The following is a 13,529-nucleotide window of genomic DNA, read 5'->3' as shown; positions in this document are numbered from 1 at the left end:
GGGCTCAGGTATGGACCAAGGATGCAGGAACAAGCAAGGTGCACGGCTGAGCTGCCAGCTCTGGCCTCCGTTTCCCCATCTGGGAAATGGGGGTTAGACAGAGTGGGAGCTGAGGCTTCTTGACTTCAGAGGTTCCCAAAGGCAGCCCTGCCAGAGCAGGTGGCCAAGCCAACCCCTACTGGGGTTTCTGAGGTGGACCATGGCCGGGGACTCTCCCTGCAGGCCGTACCCTGGAACCACCCAGCCTTGGGCTTTGGGTAGGAACCATCCACAGGGCAGCCTCACTCGTTCCAGGATTCCGAGTGGAAGTCTTGGTGCACCAAAGCGCTCACCTGTCTCGGATCCTTCATCTCCACATACGCAGGGAGATCCCACCCAGCCCTGGGGGAGGAGGGCGTGGCCTTCGTCTCGTTCTGTTCTGCATTCCTCCCAAAAGCGTTTGTGCAAAGCTCCACAGAGAGCTCCTCTTGAAAGCCAGTTCGTGGCCTTCCTGCAGGGCTGCCAGCTCCCCGAGGTCATTCCCTTTGTAGCTCTCCTGCCCCCACGTCCCCGTATGCCCCCACTCCCCCCAGCATGAGTCACTGCCCCACTCAAGGAAGCCACCAGGAGCTGGACTCCAGGCCCAGCCTGGCCAGACCCAGCCACAGAGAAAAACCACACAGCTTTGTCTTATGTCCACAGCTGCAGAATGCAAGCTCCTTCCCAAGGCCCAGTGTCCCTCTGGGTGGGAGATGCCCCCTTTTAGGCCCACAGGGCAAGGCTAAGAGGAGCTCCTGCCTTGTCTGAGGACCAAGGCTGCATTCATGAAAGTATAACCTCAAAAAGAGGGAGGTGACTGTCTCCTGCCACTCAGTGCTGGTCATGCCACACCGGAATGCTACTCCACCCTTCACCCCTGACGAGCTGCCAGGACCCTGTCACAAAGCCCTTCAGCAGCTTCCTCGTGCCCTCGCTTAATAAAAGAAAAATTCTAAATCCTTCCTTTGGCCTGGAAGCCCCTGCAGGACCCTCCAGCCCTTCCCTGGAGAACCACCCCTTTTCTACTGGGCTCGTGCCTCTCACCTTCCCCTAACTGCTCCCCAACCCACCTCGCCCCACCCCTGCAGGGCTGTGCTCAGGGGGACACGTCCTCGGCTGTGCAGCCCTCACGGGTCTCCTGGGCTCTCCAGCAACGCCACAGCCACCCCCCTCCCGGAGCTTCTCTATCTTGTCTTGGTTCTCATCCATCCCACCCAGCGAGAGGCCAGTAGCTCTGTTCACTGCGTGTCCTCGGTCCAGAGCTCAGGAGCCATACACAGCAGGCACCCTATAAAAGCTTCAGGACTCAGCCAGCAAGCAAGAACCAGGACCTTGGGGCCGAATCCAAAATGAGAGGAAAGGGGCAAAAAAGCTGGATGCTGGGACAGAACCACGATGATTTGGTGATGAGCTCTGATGAAATGCTGACAGCCCTTCCCCAAACAGACCCCGACTGACGGATCTCGCCACGCGCCTCGCTGCCAGGGACGGAGCCGCCCGTCCACAGAGCTCTTGGGCTGGGCCTGTGACTGGACGTGCTGCCCGCACTGCAGTGGCGCTCCAAGGCAGAGATGCCCGCTGTTCCTCGGCGGGAACCACCCATGCAAGGTCCTGCTGGTGGGACAGGGCCAGGGGTGTCGCCGGGCAGCCTGACTGTGGAGGGAGGCTCCTGGGAGAGGACAGGTTATCCACCCTGTCACTCTACCACACAGCCAGCCATTCCTGCTCCAGGGCTTCAGCCTTTGACGGACCTCGAAGCAAACCACGCCTCATCCGTGGCTCCCTCCCTTCCTGGCTGAGGGACAGCATGAACAAGGCGCTGAAAAGGTCCACTGTACCCCACACCTGCTGAGGACTGGGCCGACAGCCAGCGTGACCTGCCAGCCGGGCACTATCGGCTCACCCGCAGATGAAGGGGACACCTTGCTGGGGGCAGGTTAGGGAGCTGTCCTCCCCCGATCCCTGCCCACTCTTAACCCTCTGGGGCTGGCCAGTGTGCTCACACCTGCTGGGCCTTGTCAGCTCTCCTGGTCCCCTCTGCCACTGGACCACAAGCACTGCCTGCTCCCTCGTGTCTCCGGGAACCCTCCAAGCCATGGCCCCTGGAGAGCAGGCTCCGGGACCCTCCTCACAGGGAAGGGGGGAGCGCCTTTCCTGAAGCTACAGAGCACACAGGGAAGCACCTGCAGGGCTTCCCAGGCAACGTGCCTGAGAATCCAGCCCTGGGCCTGTCCCCGGCTGCCTGGACAGGGAGGGGTGTGAGCTATGCTGACGGCCACCTGGCGGATGATGCAGGGGACCCTCCTAGAGATGAGGGAGAGATGGACCCAGGCGCCCAATGCCTAGGCTCAGGGCCGCATGGTAAGATGCACCTGTGGGGTCTTCTACAACTCCCCAGGCCCCACAGCAGACCCTTCCAAGAGTGGACCCCGGACATGGTATTTTTAACAAGCTCCCCAGTGGCTCTAGTGAGCAGCCAAGCTCAGGAAGCATTAGCATAGACCGCTTCGGGCTCCTCCAAAGGATCCCCGAGGGACAGAGAGCTTGGCACCGTCCCCTGATGGGGCTCTCTCGAGACTTCCGTGGCTGGAAACGCCATCTCCCCAGCCTCTGACAGCCTGGGCATCGTCTAACCCCCAGAAACGCCATCTCCCCGACCTACAACAGCCTGGGCATTGTCTAAGCTCCAGAAACACCATCTCCCCAGCCTCCGACAGCCTGGGCATCGTCTAACCCCCAGAAACGCCGCCTCCCTGACCTCCAACAGCCTGGGCATCATTTAAGCTCCACGTGCCACCTCCTTTCATCCTTGTCCACATCCTAACTTTAAAGAACCGGCCACAAGGGTGCAGAAGGGAGAAGTGGGGGCCCGAGATCTCCGCTGGACAGCCGAGCCACTTGGATGGCCACACCCCTCACAGCCAGTTAGAAACATCCAGAACCCCAATCCTGCCCCTGCCGAGCTCCCACAGGACAGGAGGCTCCGCACCCTCTCCATCAACCAGGCTGCGGCTCGGGGTGGGTGGCATCCTCAACAAGGGAGGACGGGGTCCAGAGGGGGCGGCCCCTGCCTCGGGACACCCCAAGAGTCCCACTTACACAAGAGTCCCACTTGTGTAAACTCTCCCGCAGACAGGGAGGGGCCGAGGAGCCCCAGGAGCCGGCAGCCACTCACCTTTCCTTGAAATCGAGGAAGACCTTGGCCAGCGTGCTGCCCCCAACCATCACGGACACGTCGATGGCCCTCAGGAAGCTGTGATGCACCTTGATCAGGTCCTGGGTTGAAAACCAGCCGTGAGTGCCTGGCCAGGCCCACCCGAGGCTAGACGGGAGCGCCGCCCTTAACGTGCCCTTGTTGTTCTGTAGTTCCCGTCAAGGGGGTGAGGGGCCCGGGTGCTGGGCCTGCACCCCACATCTCTGTGCATGCCAGGGTGTGATTCAGGTAGAAGGTTCTATGGCGATGGTGCACAGAAGAGCCAGTACGTGTGGGAGGGAAGCCGCCCACAGCCCGCATCAGCCCATCAGACACGCAGCGGCCGACTCGGGGCGGGCTCTGCAGACAGTGTGGGGCGGCACAGCGCAGTACTCCTGTGCTCAGGCCACACCCCGGGACCCCCATCCCCACCCCGGGACCCCCATCCCCGCCCCAGGCCTCTTTCTGTCTGTGCTCCTCCATCCTGGCCACAGCTCAAGGACAGATGAACTCTAGGTCAGAGGCACAGACTATAGGAAGCTCTGGGGTCCAAGCCAGCCTCATCCAGGGCAGCGTGACCAGAGCTCACCCTTGCAGCTAATGAGACGCCCAGGGAGGCAGGACACAGCCACTGCATGGGCTGCTGGCACCTGTGGCCGCCAGGCCAGGAGGAAGGGCCAGGAGCAGCATGTCCCCGGAGGAAGCCCACCCATGCACAGCCGCCGGAGCCTGGTGCCAGCGCCCTGCTCTGCTAACCACGTCTAGGTGACTCTTTGCATGGGGAACTGCCTTTCTATGACTGAGTTCAGACACCCGCAGGGCAGGCGAGGGGGTCCGCTCAAAGGGGTGGAGGGACACGTTTCTCTCTGGCCGCTGATAAAAACTTCATTTACATTCTCAGCGTCATCCGTGCCTCCAGCCACGCACGTCAGTGCTGCCCTCACCCGCAGACAAGCGGAGCCCAGAAACCTGCTACCCTGGCTCCTAAATCCAAAGACCCTGGAGAGAGCAGTGGGGGCTCCTCCTTCCGGCCAGCACGAGCCACCACGGAGCCACAGGGGTGCAGCTCTCCAAGGCCCTGAGGACAGCAGGACATGTGTGGCCAGTGCCGAGTTAGGGCCCAGAGCCTGGCATGAGCGAGGGGGGCCGGGACCCTTACCTCCAGGTTAATGAAGACAGCTGCCATGTCCGCCGGGCTCAGCACCAGCCGCAGGGGGCTCATGTAGTTCTGGAAGAGAGAAGTCCACCTCTGCCACCCTGCTGCTGTTGCCCGCCCTCTCAAGGTCACAGCTGCCAGGGGAGGGTCCCGGGGCAGCTCCGAGGCAGGCACTGGGGTGCTCCATGCTTACTGGGGTAGCCTGTGTTTTGGCCACATCGGGCTCCATTCTTTGGGGGTGAGTGCAGGGCGGGGAGGTGCGGGGGTAAAGATTCTAACGCTCCCAGAGTGACGGGGGCAGAGTCCTGTGGTGGCCACTCACACACAGGGTGGACTTGGGCACTATGGCTGCCCTGAGGTGGGCGTTGGGGTTGTGGCTTGCGGTGAGGGGCTGAGACCCAGAAGGCAGGGCCATCACCCGTGGGGACTCTCTGGATGGACAGGGCCATGGTCCCTACCCAGCACTCAAACACTGAGCTTGTGCTCCTGAGCATGACCCCAAAACTGTCATCAAAAGGGATGCTCTCCACCCCGAGGAGTGCCGGTGGTGGGGCAGGCTGTGGACGAGAGTCCTCCAGCTCCAGCCTCAGGCGTGATGTGAAGTGAACATGAGGACGTGTGAGGCTGCCGACCCTGCTCTGGAGGCCCGGCCACCCTCTCCTCTCCTGCTTCCCGAGTGGCTCCTGGTCAGGGCAGCCAGCCGCTCTGCAGGCATCCTCTGGGCCCAGCTGCTGCACCGCTCCTTGGCCACCACGTGGCACAGAGAGCATCGCCCAAGCAAACACGCCCGGGTGGCGGCCCCCGGCTGGGTGGAGACAGACCTCAGGAGCCCTCCTGCTTTCTGCGGCAGCACTTAGCCATGGAGGGATACAGAGGCCAGCAGGACCCTGGCAGAGGCTGACCTCAGAGCCAGCATTCTCAGAAGCCAGGGCATGGGCAGGGCTTCGAGGGAACTGGAAGGACCTGGGCCAGGGTGTACAGATGTGCGTGCAGAAAGGCCGCTGGCCAAGGACCAGAGGGTGGGGCAGCAGGAGGGGGCCCGGCCGGAGCAAGGCCAGCCTGGGCCCAAGGGGGCAGCCCAGGTCTCCCGGCTGGAGGCACCACGGCCACCCTGGTTGGTTTTTCTCCCCAGTAAACACTGGCAGTTGGCAATGAAGACTCAGATGTGCTAGGGAAATGTCCCAGGGCCAGGTTGACCAGGTGCCTACAGGAGGCCCAGGTGGGGTAGGGGAGGTGAAGGCTGATCCTCAGCACTCTAGGAGCTCAGCAGGCCAGCAGGAGAGAGGACTCAGATGCACAAGAGTGGAATAGCTGGGCAAGGAGCTTGGAGTCTGCAGCTCTGGTCACTAGGCCGGACCATGCCTTGTGCAGGACACTCCCAGCCCCCCATGGAAGCTTTGTTCCATTTTACAGACGGGGAGGCTGAGTGTGGAGAGGCTGGGGAGCAGCTCTAGGTGGGGTGGGGGGAATACGCGAGGAGCTAGCTCAGCGCCTGCCTTAGAGCAATGTTCAGGAGCTGAAGCCGTAATCCCACCCCGATTAAGCTCAGAGGAGGAGCAGGGACAGGCGCAGGCTGGGACTTCAGGGGCTTCAGAGGAAAGGAGAGGGCACCCTCCTTCTGGGTAGGGGGTACCTGGAGGCAGAGCTGGGAGGGCCACCAAGTCTCCTTCGCCTGTCAGAGAGACCCTATGGCCCTGCCTCCGGAATGCACTCCCAGGAGATAGGTGGCCCTGCAGTGACCACAGTGGCTGCTGCCATTTTCCAGTGGCCGCCATCTGCCCTCACCTTCTCAATGTCCTCCAGGGTGCGGTAGTACTTGGCCTCGGTCTCCTGGATCTCCAGCAGGCAGCAGTTCCTCTTGTCATCCTCAGTCATGCCCATTTTCTAGAGGAGGGAAGGGGGAGTCAGCAGGACCCCATGGGCCCGGCCACCTGCCACCTGCACGTCTGCACCGTGACACCCGGACACCTCCACAAAAGAGGACTCCTTGGGTTTGGCCACGAGGTCACTGAGTGTGCAGTGCTGCAGCCAGATGGGTGACAGAGAGGGCCAACCCCTTCCCATTCATTTTGCAGATGAAGAAACTGACGCACGGGGAGGGGATGTGATGTGGGGACAGTGCCAAGGAAGGCTTGGAGGCAGAGGCTCCTAGAATCCCAGGCTCCTACTCCTCTGATTCTGAATCTCGATTCTTCACCAGACTGGGGCGAGGGCCTCAGAAGCTACCCCCTCCAGCACAGGAGCAGGAGTGACTTGCTAAAGCACCTACTGCGTGCATAAGTCCTCTCTACGTGGCAGACTGTGTGCTCGGCTCCATGCAGACCACATCCACCATTGCACATGTCAGTACAGCCACCTGCAGGCTGCACTCTTCCCCTGAGTGTCCACTGGTTTCTAGCCAGGGGGCCTGAGATGACACCCCACCGCCGGCAGGGTCCCTGGAGCCTCCTCCAGAGCAGGGCCTGCCCCCACCTCTGGTGGAATGTGGCCGGGACAGGACTAGAGATTGCCTGGCCCGTGGTCCAGGGTGAGGTGACAGGTGGGGTCACTGTGGGGCAGTGGTGGATTTTCCCAACACTGTCTTTAAGGTTCTGTTAGGCTGGGTAAACCCCACCTGTCAGAAGGCTCTGGAGAAATGGTGCTGTGACCCACAGCGCTCGTGTCGGCCCTAAGACCATCGTCATCCTCCAAGAAATCCCCAAGGGTCCGCTTGGGTCTGCCAGGCTGCAGGTCTCTAAGGCAACGTGCAAGATGGGGCTGTGGGTACAGGACCACGGGGGTGCCGAGGGTCTCTGATGGCTGAAGTCATGTGTGCCTGACCACGTCTCCCTGGGGGCAGGGTCCCGAGTTTTCTCAGAGAGGTCTAAGACCTCCCTGAAAGGTCAAGAAGACGGCGCAGGCAGGACGTCCCCAGCCTCCCCTTCCGGGCCACTCACCTGCATGTATCTAATCTGCAAGCGTGGAGAAAGAACCAGAAACAGCGCCGGTTAGCAGGGCCCACACTGTCCTGGCAAGCTGGGCCTGGGACATCAGGAACACCACCCCACCACCAGCCAACAGACCCAAAGCCACATCACGGCCCCTCGTGCTGCCCAGCTGGGCAGGGCGATGGCTCATGGGCCAGAGCTCCCATAGCAGCCCCCTACCCAGGCTCAGGAAATGGCACCTGCCATCCTCTGGCTTCTTCTTCCTTTGGGGAAGTCACCATCTCTATTACCTTCCACTGGGGCTGTTCAGAGAGCTCCAGACATGACAGGGAAGGACATGGAGCAGCTGTTTTATCTCAGAGGACCCTGGCAGGAAGCAGGAATCGCCCCTTGCCCCCAGCCCCTGCCTGGATGGACTGGACAGCTCGAGACCAGCGGGACCAGCGCTGGGCATGAGGACACTGTGCAGAGCGGGACATAGGCAGCGCTGTTCCCCAGCCTGGCAGGTTCTGTGGACACTCCATGTCCTTTCACATGCGTTTTCTCAAAGAGGTCTGAGACCTCTTCAGAACCAGGGACAGCAGCGGGCTCCAGGGAGCACCCACTCTCACCAGGCATGGATGGGGGTCTCGAGAAAGAGAGCCTGCAGGATCCAGGGCCAGGATCCCCCACACAACCTCACAGGCAACGCAGCCACCTGCTGAAGTTTACCCGCAGGACGCCCAGCTTTCAAACAACTTGGGGAGTGAACTGGCCTTGACCAGTCGGAGCTCATTCCCAAGTCCAGATGGCTCGCCGGCCGCCTCGGGACCTCTCAGGCCAGCTCTGGGGAGGCGAGGGGAGCCCCCAGCAGCAGGGCCATGGCTCAGTCTTCCAGCCCTAACAGCTACCCAGCCAGGCTCCCCGGGAAGGCAAACTGGAGGCCCTGCTGCCTCCACAAAGGGCCACCATCCCTCGGGGGAGACCCCCCGGTAATGGCGGGGAACAAAACTCAGTCGAGACCCTTCAAGGACAAGCAGAGAAACCTGCTCTTAACAGTCAGTTTGGGGGCTGTGAGACCCCCAGCCCTGCACCTGCCTGTCTCTCCCAGCAGGATGCCAGCAGAGTGGGCACGGCCTCTTTAGGGATTTGTTTCCCCAGCTTTCTGCTTCTCCACTACCAGCTGGTTACTCCCACACTAAAGGAAAACACCGAAATCAGCTTTTTGAGAAATTTCCTATTTCTTTGGGGGAAGCCAATGGCATCAAAAGCCTCCACAGTTGGCAAGTGGCATCTCACCCATTCTTGGGAGCCTGGGGGTCTGAGGGCCTGTGACCTGCCCCACCAGGTCCCTGTCTCCTCATTCCAGCTCCGCTGGATCCCCACCTTCCACACAGCGGCTGCTGGCAATAAACCCACGCGGAGCAAACTGGCGTCCGAGAGATTATTCGCCAGTGCCTGCTTGGAAATAAACATCCTCCAAACATAAAAGATGCACAGCTGGCTAATTGGGCCAATATCGGTCTCATCATTCTCCACACAAAGGGGGAAAATGACGCGTGCTGTTAGACCACGCGCCAAGTTACTATCTTAAGGCTCCCTGGGCAGGAGCGACTGAGGGGCCTGCAAACCCTTGGAAGGAGAATCCCATGGCAACACGGGCGGGGGTCAGGACCGTGGTGGTGTCATCTCTGGGCACCTGAGAACATCTCCATAGAGAGGAAGGGCACAGAGTGGACCAGGAGTCAGCCAGGGTTTCCAAGGATGCTCCTCAGAGGAGCTCCGTGGGGACTGGGGAGGACCAAGGGGTGCACCTCTGGACGTCCCCCTGCGCCCAGAGCAGCTCCCCTTCGGTGGCTCGGACATGCGGACAGCTCGGTATTGTGTTAAGCAAGGGCCAGGCTGCTCTGCGAGGGAAGGGAGGGGAAGGGAGGGAGGAGCGGGGCGGGGCTCACCATGGGCTGCTGCACCTCCACCTTGATGATGTCCTCATAGATGTCATCCCCTCCATCTTCACATGGGACGCAGTCGTAGATGTCCTCCCCCAGGTCATGCTCGCTGCACAGGAGGAGGCGGGTTAGAGGGGAGGGGAGGCTCCCGCCACCCTGACCGGGGAGCCGCAGAGCACGAGGGTCCACGAGGGACGCAGGCGGCTGGGGCCACAGCGAGGTCACCTGCCCGGGCCTCAGTCTACAAAGTGGGGTGGGCCCCGCCTGCAGGGCGTCTGTGGGTGCGAACTGGGCAGCGTAAGGCGCATCCTCCAGTGCTCTGCCTGCTGCCTCCACTAGGTGCATTTCAGAGGGATCTGCCAGGACAAAGCCCCCGCTTCTCCAGCCCTTTGGTAAATGCTGGGGACGTAGGCCAGAGGTCCAGGGGCGGGACCCCTGCCTTCACCAGAATCTTCCCACCCCTACCTGACAGGAGCACCCAGCTCCTGCCTCCAGAAGAGAAGCCTCTCTCCCCTGGCCCAACGCTGTGACCTGGAGACCTGAGTGCTTCCGGCTCAGCCCTGGCTCTTGCAGTCCTTGGATCCAAGGTGCAAAGTTTCCGGGTACATGGAGGGTGACCCGGAGTTTGTCATTTGCCTTCTGAAACCAGAGCCAAAGAAATTCCTACCAAAATCTAATACAATAAAGCTTTGTCTTAGCTCACAGTCCTACTCCAACAAGCCACCCCTCTGCCTGCAGGACTCAGTTCACGGGCCACCTCCTCCAAGACACCCACCAGGATCCCCACTTGGTCTGTGATCTGGACTCTTGCAGACGCTCATGTACTCAATGCAGCTCCTTGGCTACATTTCCAGTGACTCTGTGAGTGGCAGCGGATGAGCCTGGCCCCTCCCCACAATGGGCTTCCTCAGCCCTCCTGATGCTCCACACCTGACCTGCTGGGGCTCAGCAAGTCTTTCACTGAATCAGCAACTGAGCCAATCCAACCACCCCCTGTTCCCACAGGCCCCGTTGGGGGCTCACTGCACCTGGGGGTGGAGGGGCAGGAGCTACCCCAGGCCCAGACAGGTTGTGTATTCAGTCCTGCAAGCCCTCACCCCTGCACAAGGACGCATCTCACATCCTGGGCTCAAAGTGGGTGGCAAAGTTCACTGCTAGAAGGACGGAAATAAATGCAGAGCACCCCCTTCCACCGCCACCATGGCCAGCACGCAGGGAGGCGAGGCAGGGACAGAAGCCGGGGCAGGAGCAATCCCTGCGGTACTCAGGAACGGGTTCCCCAGCCACGCTGTGTGCCACAGCCTCATCCCAAACCTCGCCTTTGAATATCAGCTGTCGCCTTTTAAGGCTTGGGTTGGGGAGGACCATCAAGGTCTACTTGAGAGAGGGAGGGCCCGTGTGCATTCGAGGAAGGCCCTCAGCACCTTCCCTGGAGGACACGCTGCAATGCACAAGCCACACGGCGTCCGTCTGTGGGCAAAGCATCTGTGCCTCTCTAGAGGGGAAGCCGGGGGTGAGCCCAGCTCCTGCCTTGTGGAGCCTCCTGCAGGCAGGCGGGCAAAGGAGGCGGAGGAAGCTGTCGCTCCGGGTACTTCATTTTCTGCACCACTACAGTTGTGAGTGAGGTGGATGAAAGCCGGCCAGAGGAGCAAAGCTGGCAGAGGGCAGATGGCCCTGGGACAGACCAGACTGATCGAACCCTCCAACCAGCATTCAAAGAGCCAGCCACCCATGGGCAAGCCCCTCTGTGTGCCAGCGCCTGTAGAAAAACAGTTATTCTCTTGGGCCTCACAGAATCCTTGGCGGTAACAGCACTGTGGCCATTGTGCAGATTAAAACAAACAAACTGAGGTTAAACAGCCAGCAAGGGGCAGGGCTGTGGCCCTCGCTCACTATCCTCTCCTCTCTCCCCACCCGCCCTCCACCGTGAGAGGTCCATCTGGGTATCGCTCAGCCGTGCGGGAGAACTGAAGCCGGGGTAAAGGCAGCCGTCAGATGGGCTGGGCCCACATTCTGGTGACAGAGGCTCCCCTGGGAACAGACATGAAGGCAGGAAGGGTGCTTGTGAGCTCACAGGTTTTCTTACTAACCCATCTCAAAGGTCCATCCCCAGCCAGATCCGGCGACTGCCTTAGAAACTGTCACCAGCGATGACACAAATCACCTCCCCTGCCTCTCCAGATGCTGTCCCCAAGGACACAGCCCCCACCTCTCTGCCCGCCAGGCTACCAGGGACGCAGGCAAGTGACTGCAGGGGTTGTTCTCAGCGGCTGCCAGCCACCCCACGTTTCCGTCACGTGGCAGAGCAAAGCTGGCGGCAAAGCCTCTGTCGAAAACCCTTGACAGTTGGAGGCGAGGCGAGACAGGGAAGCTTCCAGGCTGCTGAACGAGACAACTCGAGGGCAGATGAGGCCACTCAGACTGTCTAGAGACAGACGTCAGCTTTTCTCCAACAGGCCAGGTGGAAGGAGGGGGGTTGGCCGTTAAATGCTGCAAGAGCTGATGACATGGATCAAAAACGGCTGCAAGCCGGACCTGGACAGGGGCCTGGAGATCGTCCCGTGCAGGGATGGCAAACGGCCACACTGTGGGGTGTCCCAACAGAGCCCAGGGCTCTCCCCCACCACTCAGGAGCCTGTTCATAAAGGCCCCCGTGCCGCCCCCATCACAGGTCAACCAGAACCGGTTGCTGACGACATGCAACGTCTTTCCTCTCCCCCAGGAGCCCCAGGCTTGTCACGGTGCAGATGGGAAAGCCCAGCCCGGGCTGCTGCAGGTCTCTCAGATGCCATGGACACACATCCTTCACTCGTGCCTCCCACCGCAGTGGCCTTGCACTGCCATTTACTGAGGACTCTACGACGTGCCCGGCTCTGACAAGGCCTGAACGTATTCCGGGAAATACAGGATATGATCCACTGATCCCAGGATGGAAGAGGCACGAGCTCCATCTGGAGCCCAAACATATTAAGGAGGGAGAGAATAGGGAAGGCTGGGATGGTCAGAGTCTTCCTGAACAGATGAGACTCAAAGGATGCTTTGAAGCCTGGGTGGACCTAGAAAAGGGGTGTGGAAGGCAGAGTCCCCCGCCCGCCTCCCTCTTCCCTGGCCCCATCTTGAAGACAGAACTGTCACGCCCAGATCTAGGTACAAGTCCACGTCTGTGTAGCACCCGCTGCGTCTGAAGCTTGGTGAGAAATGCCAAGCATAGGGTTCTCATAATATTTTTGCTAAGCTTTTTAAGGATCAAAATACGCCCTTAGTGGTACCTTTCTGACAAGTGGATACACCTGTGTCACTCATGCCCTCCCACATCATAGAGTATTTTCATCTCACCGGAGCTCCTGCCCTTCCCCATCAGTCTCCTTCCCGCCCCGAGCAACCACCCTTCTGACTGTTCTTCACCACAGACGAGCCTTGTCTGTAGAATGTCAATGGTGTCGTGCGTTTAGACAAGCCTTGTCTGTAGTAGAATGTCAACGGTGTTGTGCGTTAGATTTGTTTTTGTGCCTGGCTTCTTCCCCTCAACATTGGATCTTGTTTGAGACACATCCATTCTGACTTGCCCACATTTGCAGCTCATTCCTGTTTACTGCCGAGTACTAATCCACGGCATGAATAACAACGTGCTACCCATTCTCCTTCTTGATGGACATTTGGGTTGCCTCCAAGTTGTTGCTTATTGTGAATAAAAGCTGCTATATGAGCATTCAAGTTGTGTGCGTGTGTGTGTGTGTGTGTATGCACGCACGCATGTGTGGTGGGTCGGGGGTTACACAGGCTTTCTTTTCCTTTGGAGACAAAATTCCACTAGGACTGGAACTGCTGGTCAAAGGGGAGGTCTAGACTCAACCTCATAAGCAGCTGACAAATGCTTTTCTAAAGTGGGTGCATTCCACACCCCCAGCCAGCAGCGCTCACCAGCCCCAGCTGCTCCACATCCTCATCAGCTTCTGCTGTTGCCGGTCTTTTTCCATTCAGCCCCCAGAGTGCGTGTGGAGTGAAACAGAACTGTGGTTCTATTTGGCACTTTCCTGATGGCTAACGCTGCTGAGGGGTCTCCTGTGTCCTTACTGTATACCTTCCTTTGTGAAGAGTCTGTTCAAGACTTTTGTCCATTTCTAAAAATTGGTTGTCTGTCTTCTTATTGAATTCGGTGAGTTCTTCCCATATTCTGGATACAAGTCAGATATGTTTTGTGATTCTTCCCCCAGTCTCTAGCTTGGCTATTCATTTTCTTAATGATATTCAAGCATTCACCTTTAATTTAATAAAGCCTAATTTATCACCTTTCCTTAGTCGCATCC

At 59.6% G+C, this 13,529-nt stretch overlaps 1 protein-coding gene across 5 annotated transcripts in view; it reads right to left on the bottom strand.

The window, feature by feature from the left end:
- Positions 1-13,529, bottom strand: part of VAV2 (vav guanine nucleotide exchange factor 2) — a 231,830-nt gene that overhangs the window by 41,329 nt on the left and 176,972 nt on the right. For all 5 annotated transcript variants that reach the window (XM_034929430.3, XM_055117497.2, XM_055117496.2 and 2 more), the window contains exons 5-8: positions 9,229-9,331; positions 6,153-6,251; positions 4,371-4,439; positions 3,194-3,294 (exon numbers count right to left, since the gene is read on the bottom strand). In XM_034929430.3, coding sequence (XP_034785321.1) covers positions 3,194-3,294; positions 4,371-4,439; positions 6,153-6,251; positions 9,229-9,331 — 372 coding nt within the window. The remainder of the gene's footprint in view (positions 1-3,193; positions 3,295-4,370; positions 4,440-6,152; positions 6,252-9,228; positions 9,332-13,529) is intronic.

This window comes from Pan paniscus, chromosome 11 (genome assembly GCF_029289425.2).
Source record: "Pan paniscus chromosome 11, NHGRI_mPanPan1-v2.0_pri, whole genome shotgun sequence".
In the NCBI taxonomy this organism is placed as follows: domain Eukaryota; kingdom Metazoa; phylum Chordata; class Mammalia; order Primates; family Hominidae; genus Pan; species Pan paniscus.
The sequence above is the reverse complement of the archived record's forward strand: the minus strand, read 5'-3'. Positions and strand labels throughout refer to the sequence as shown.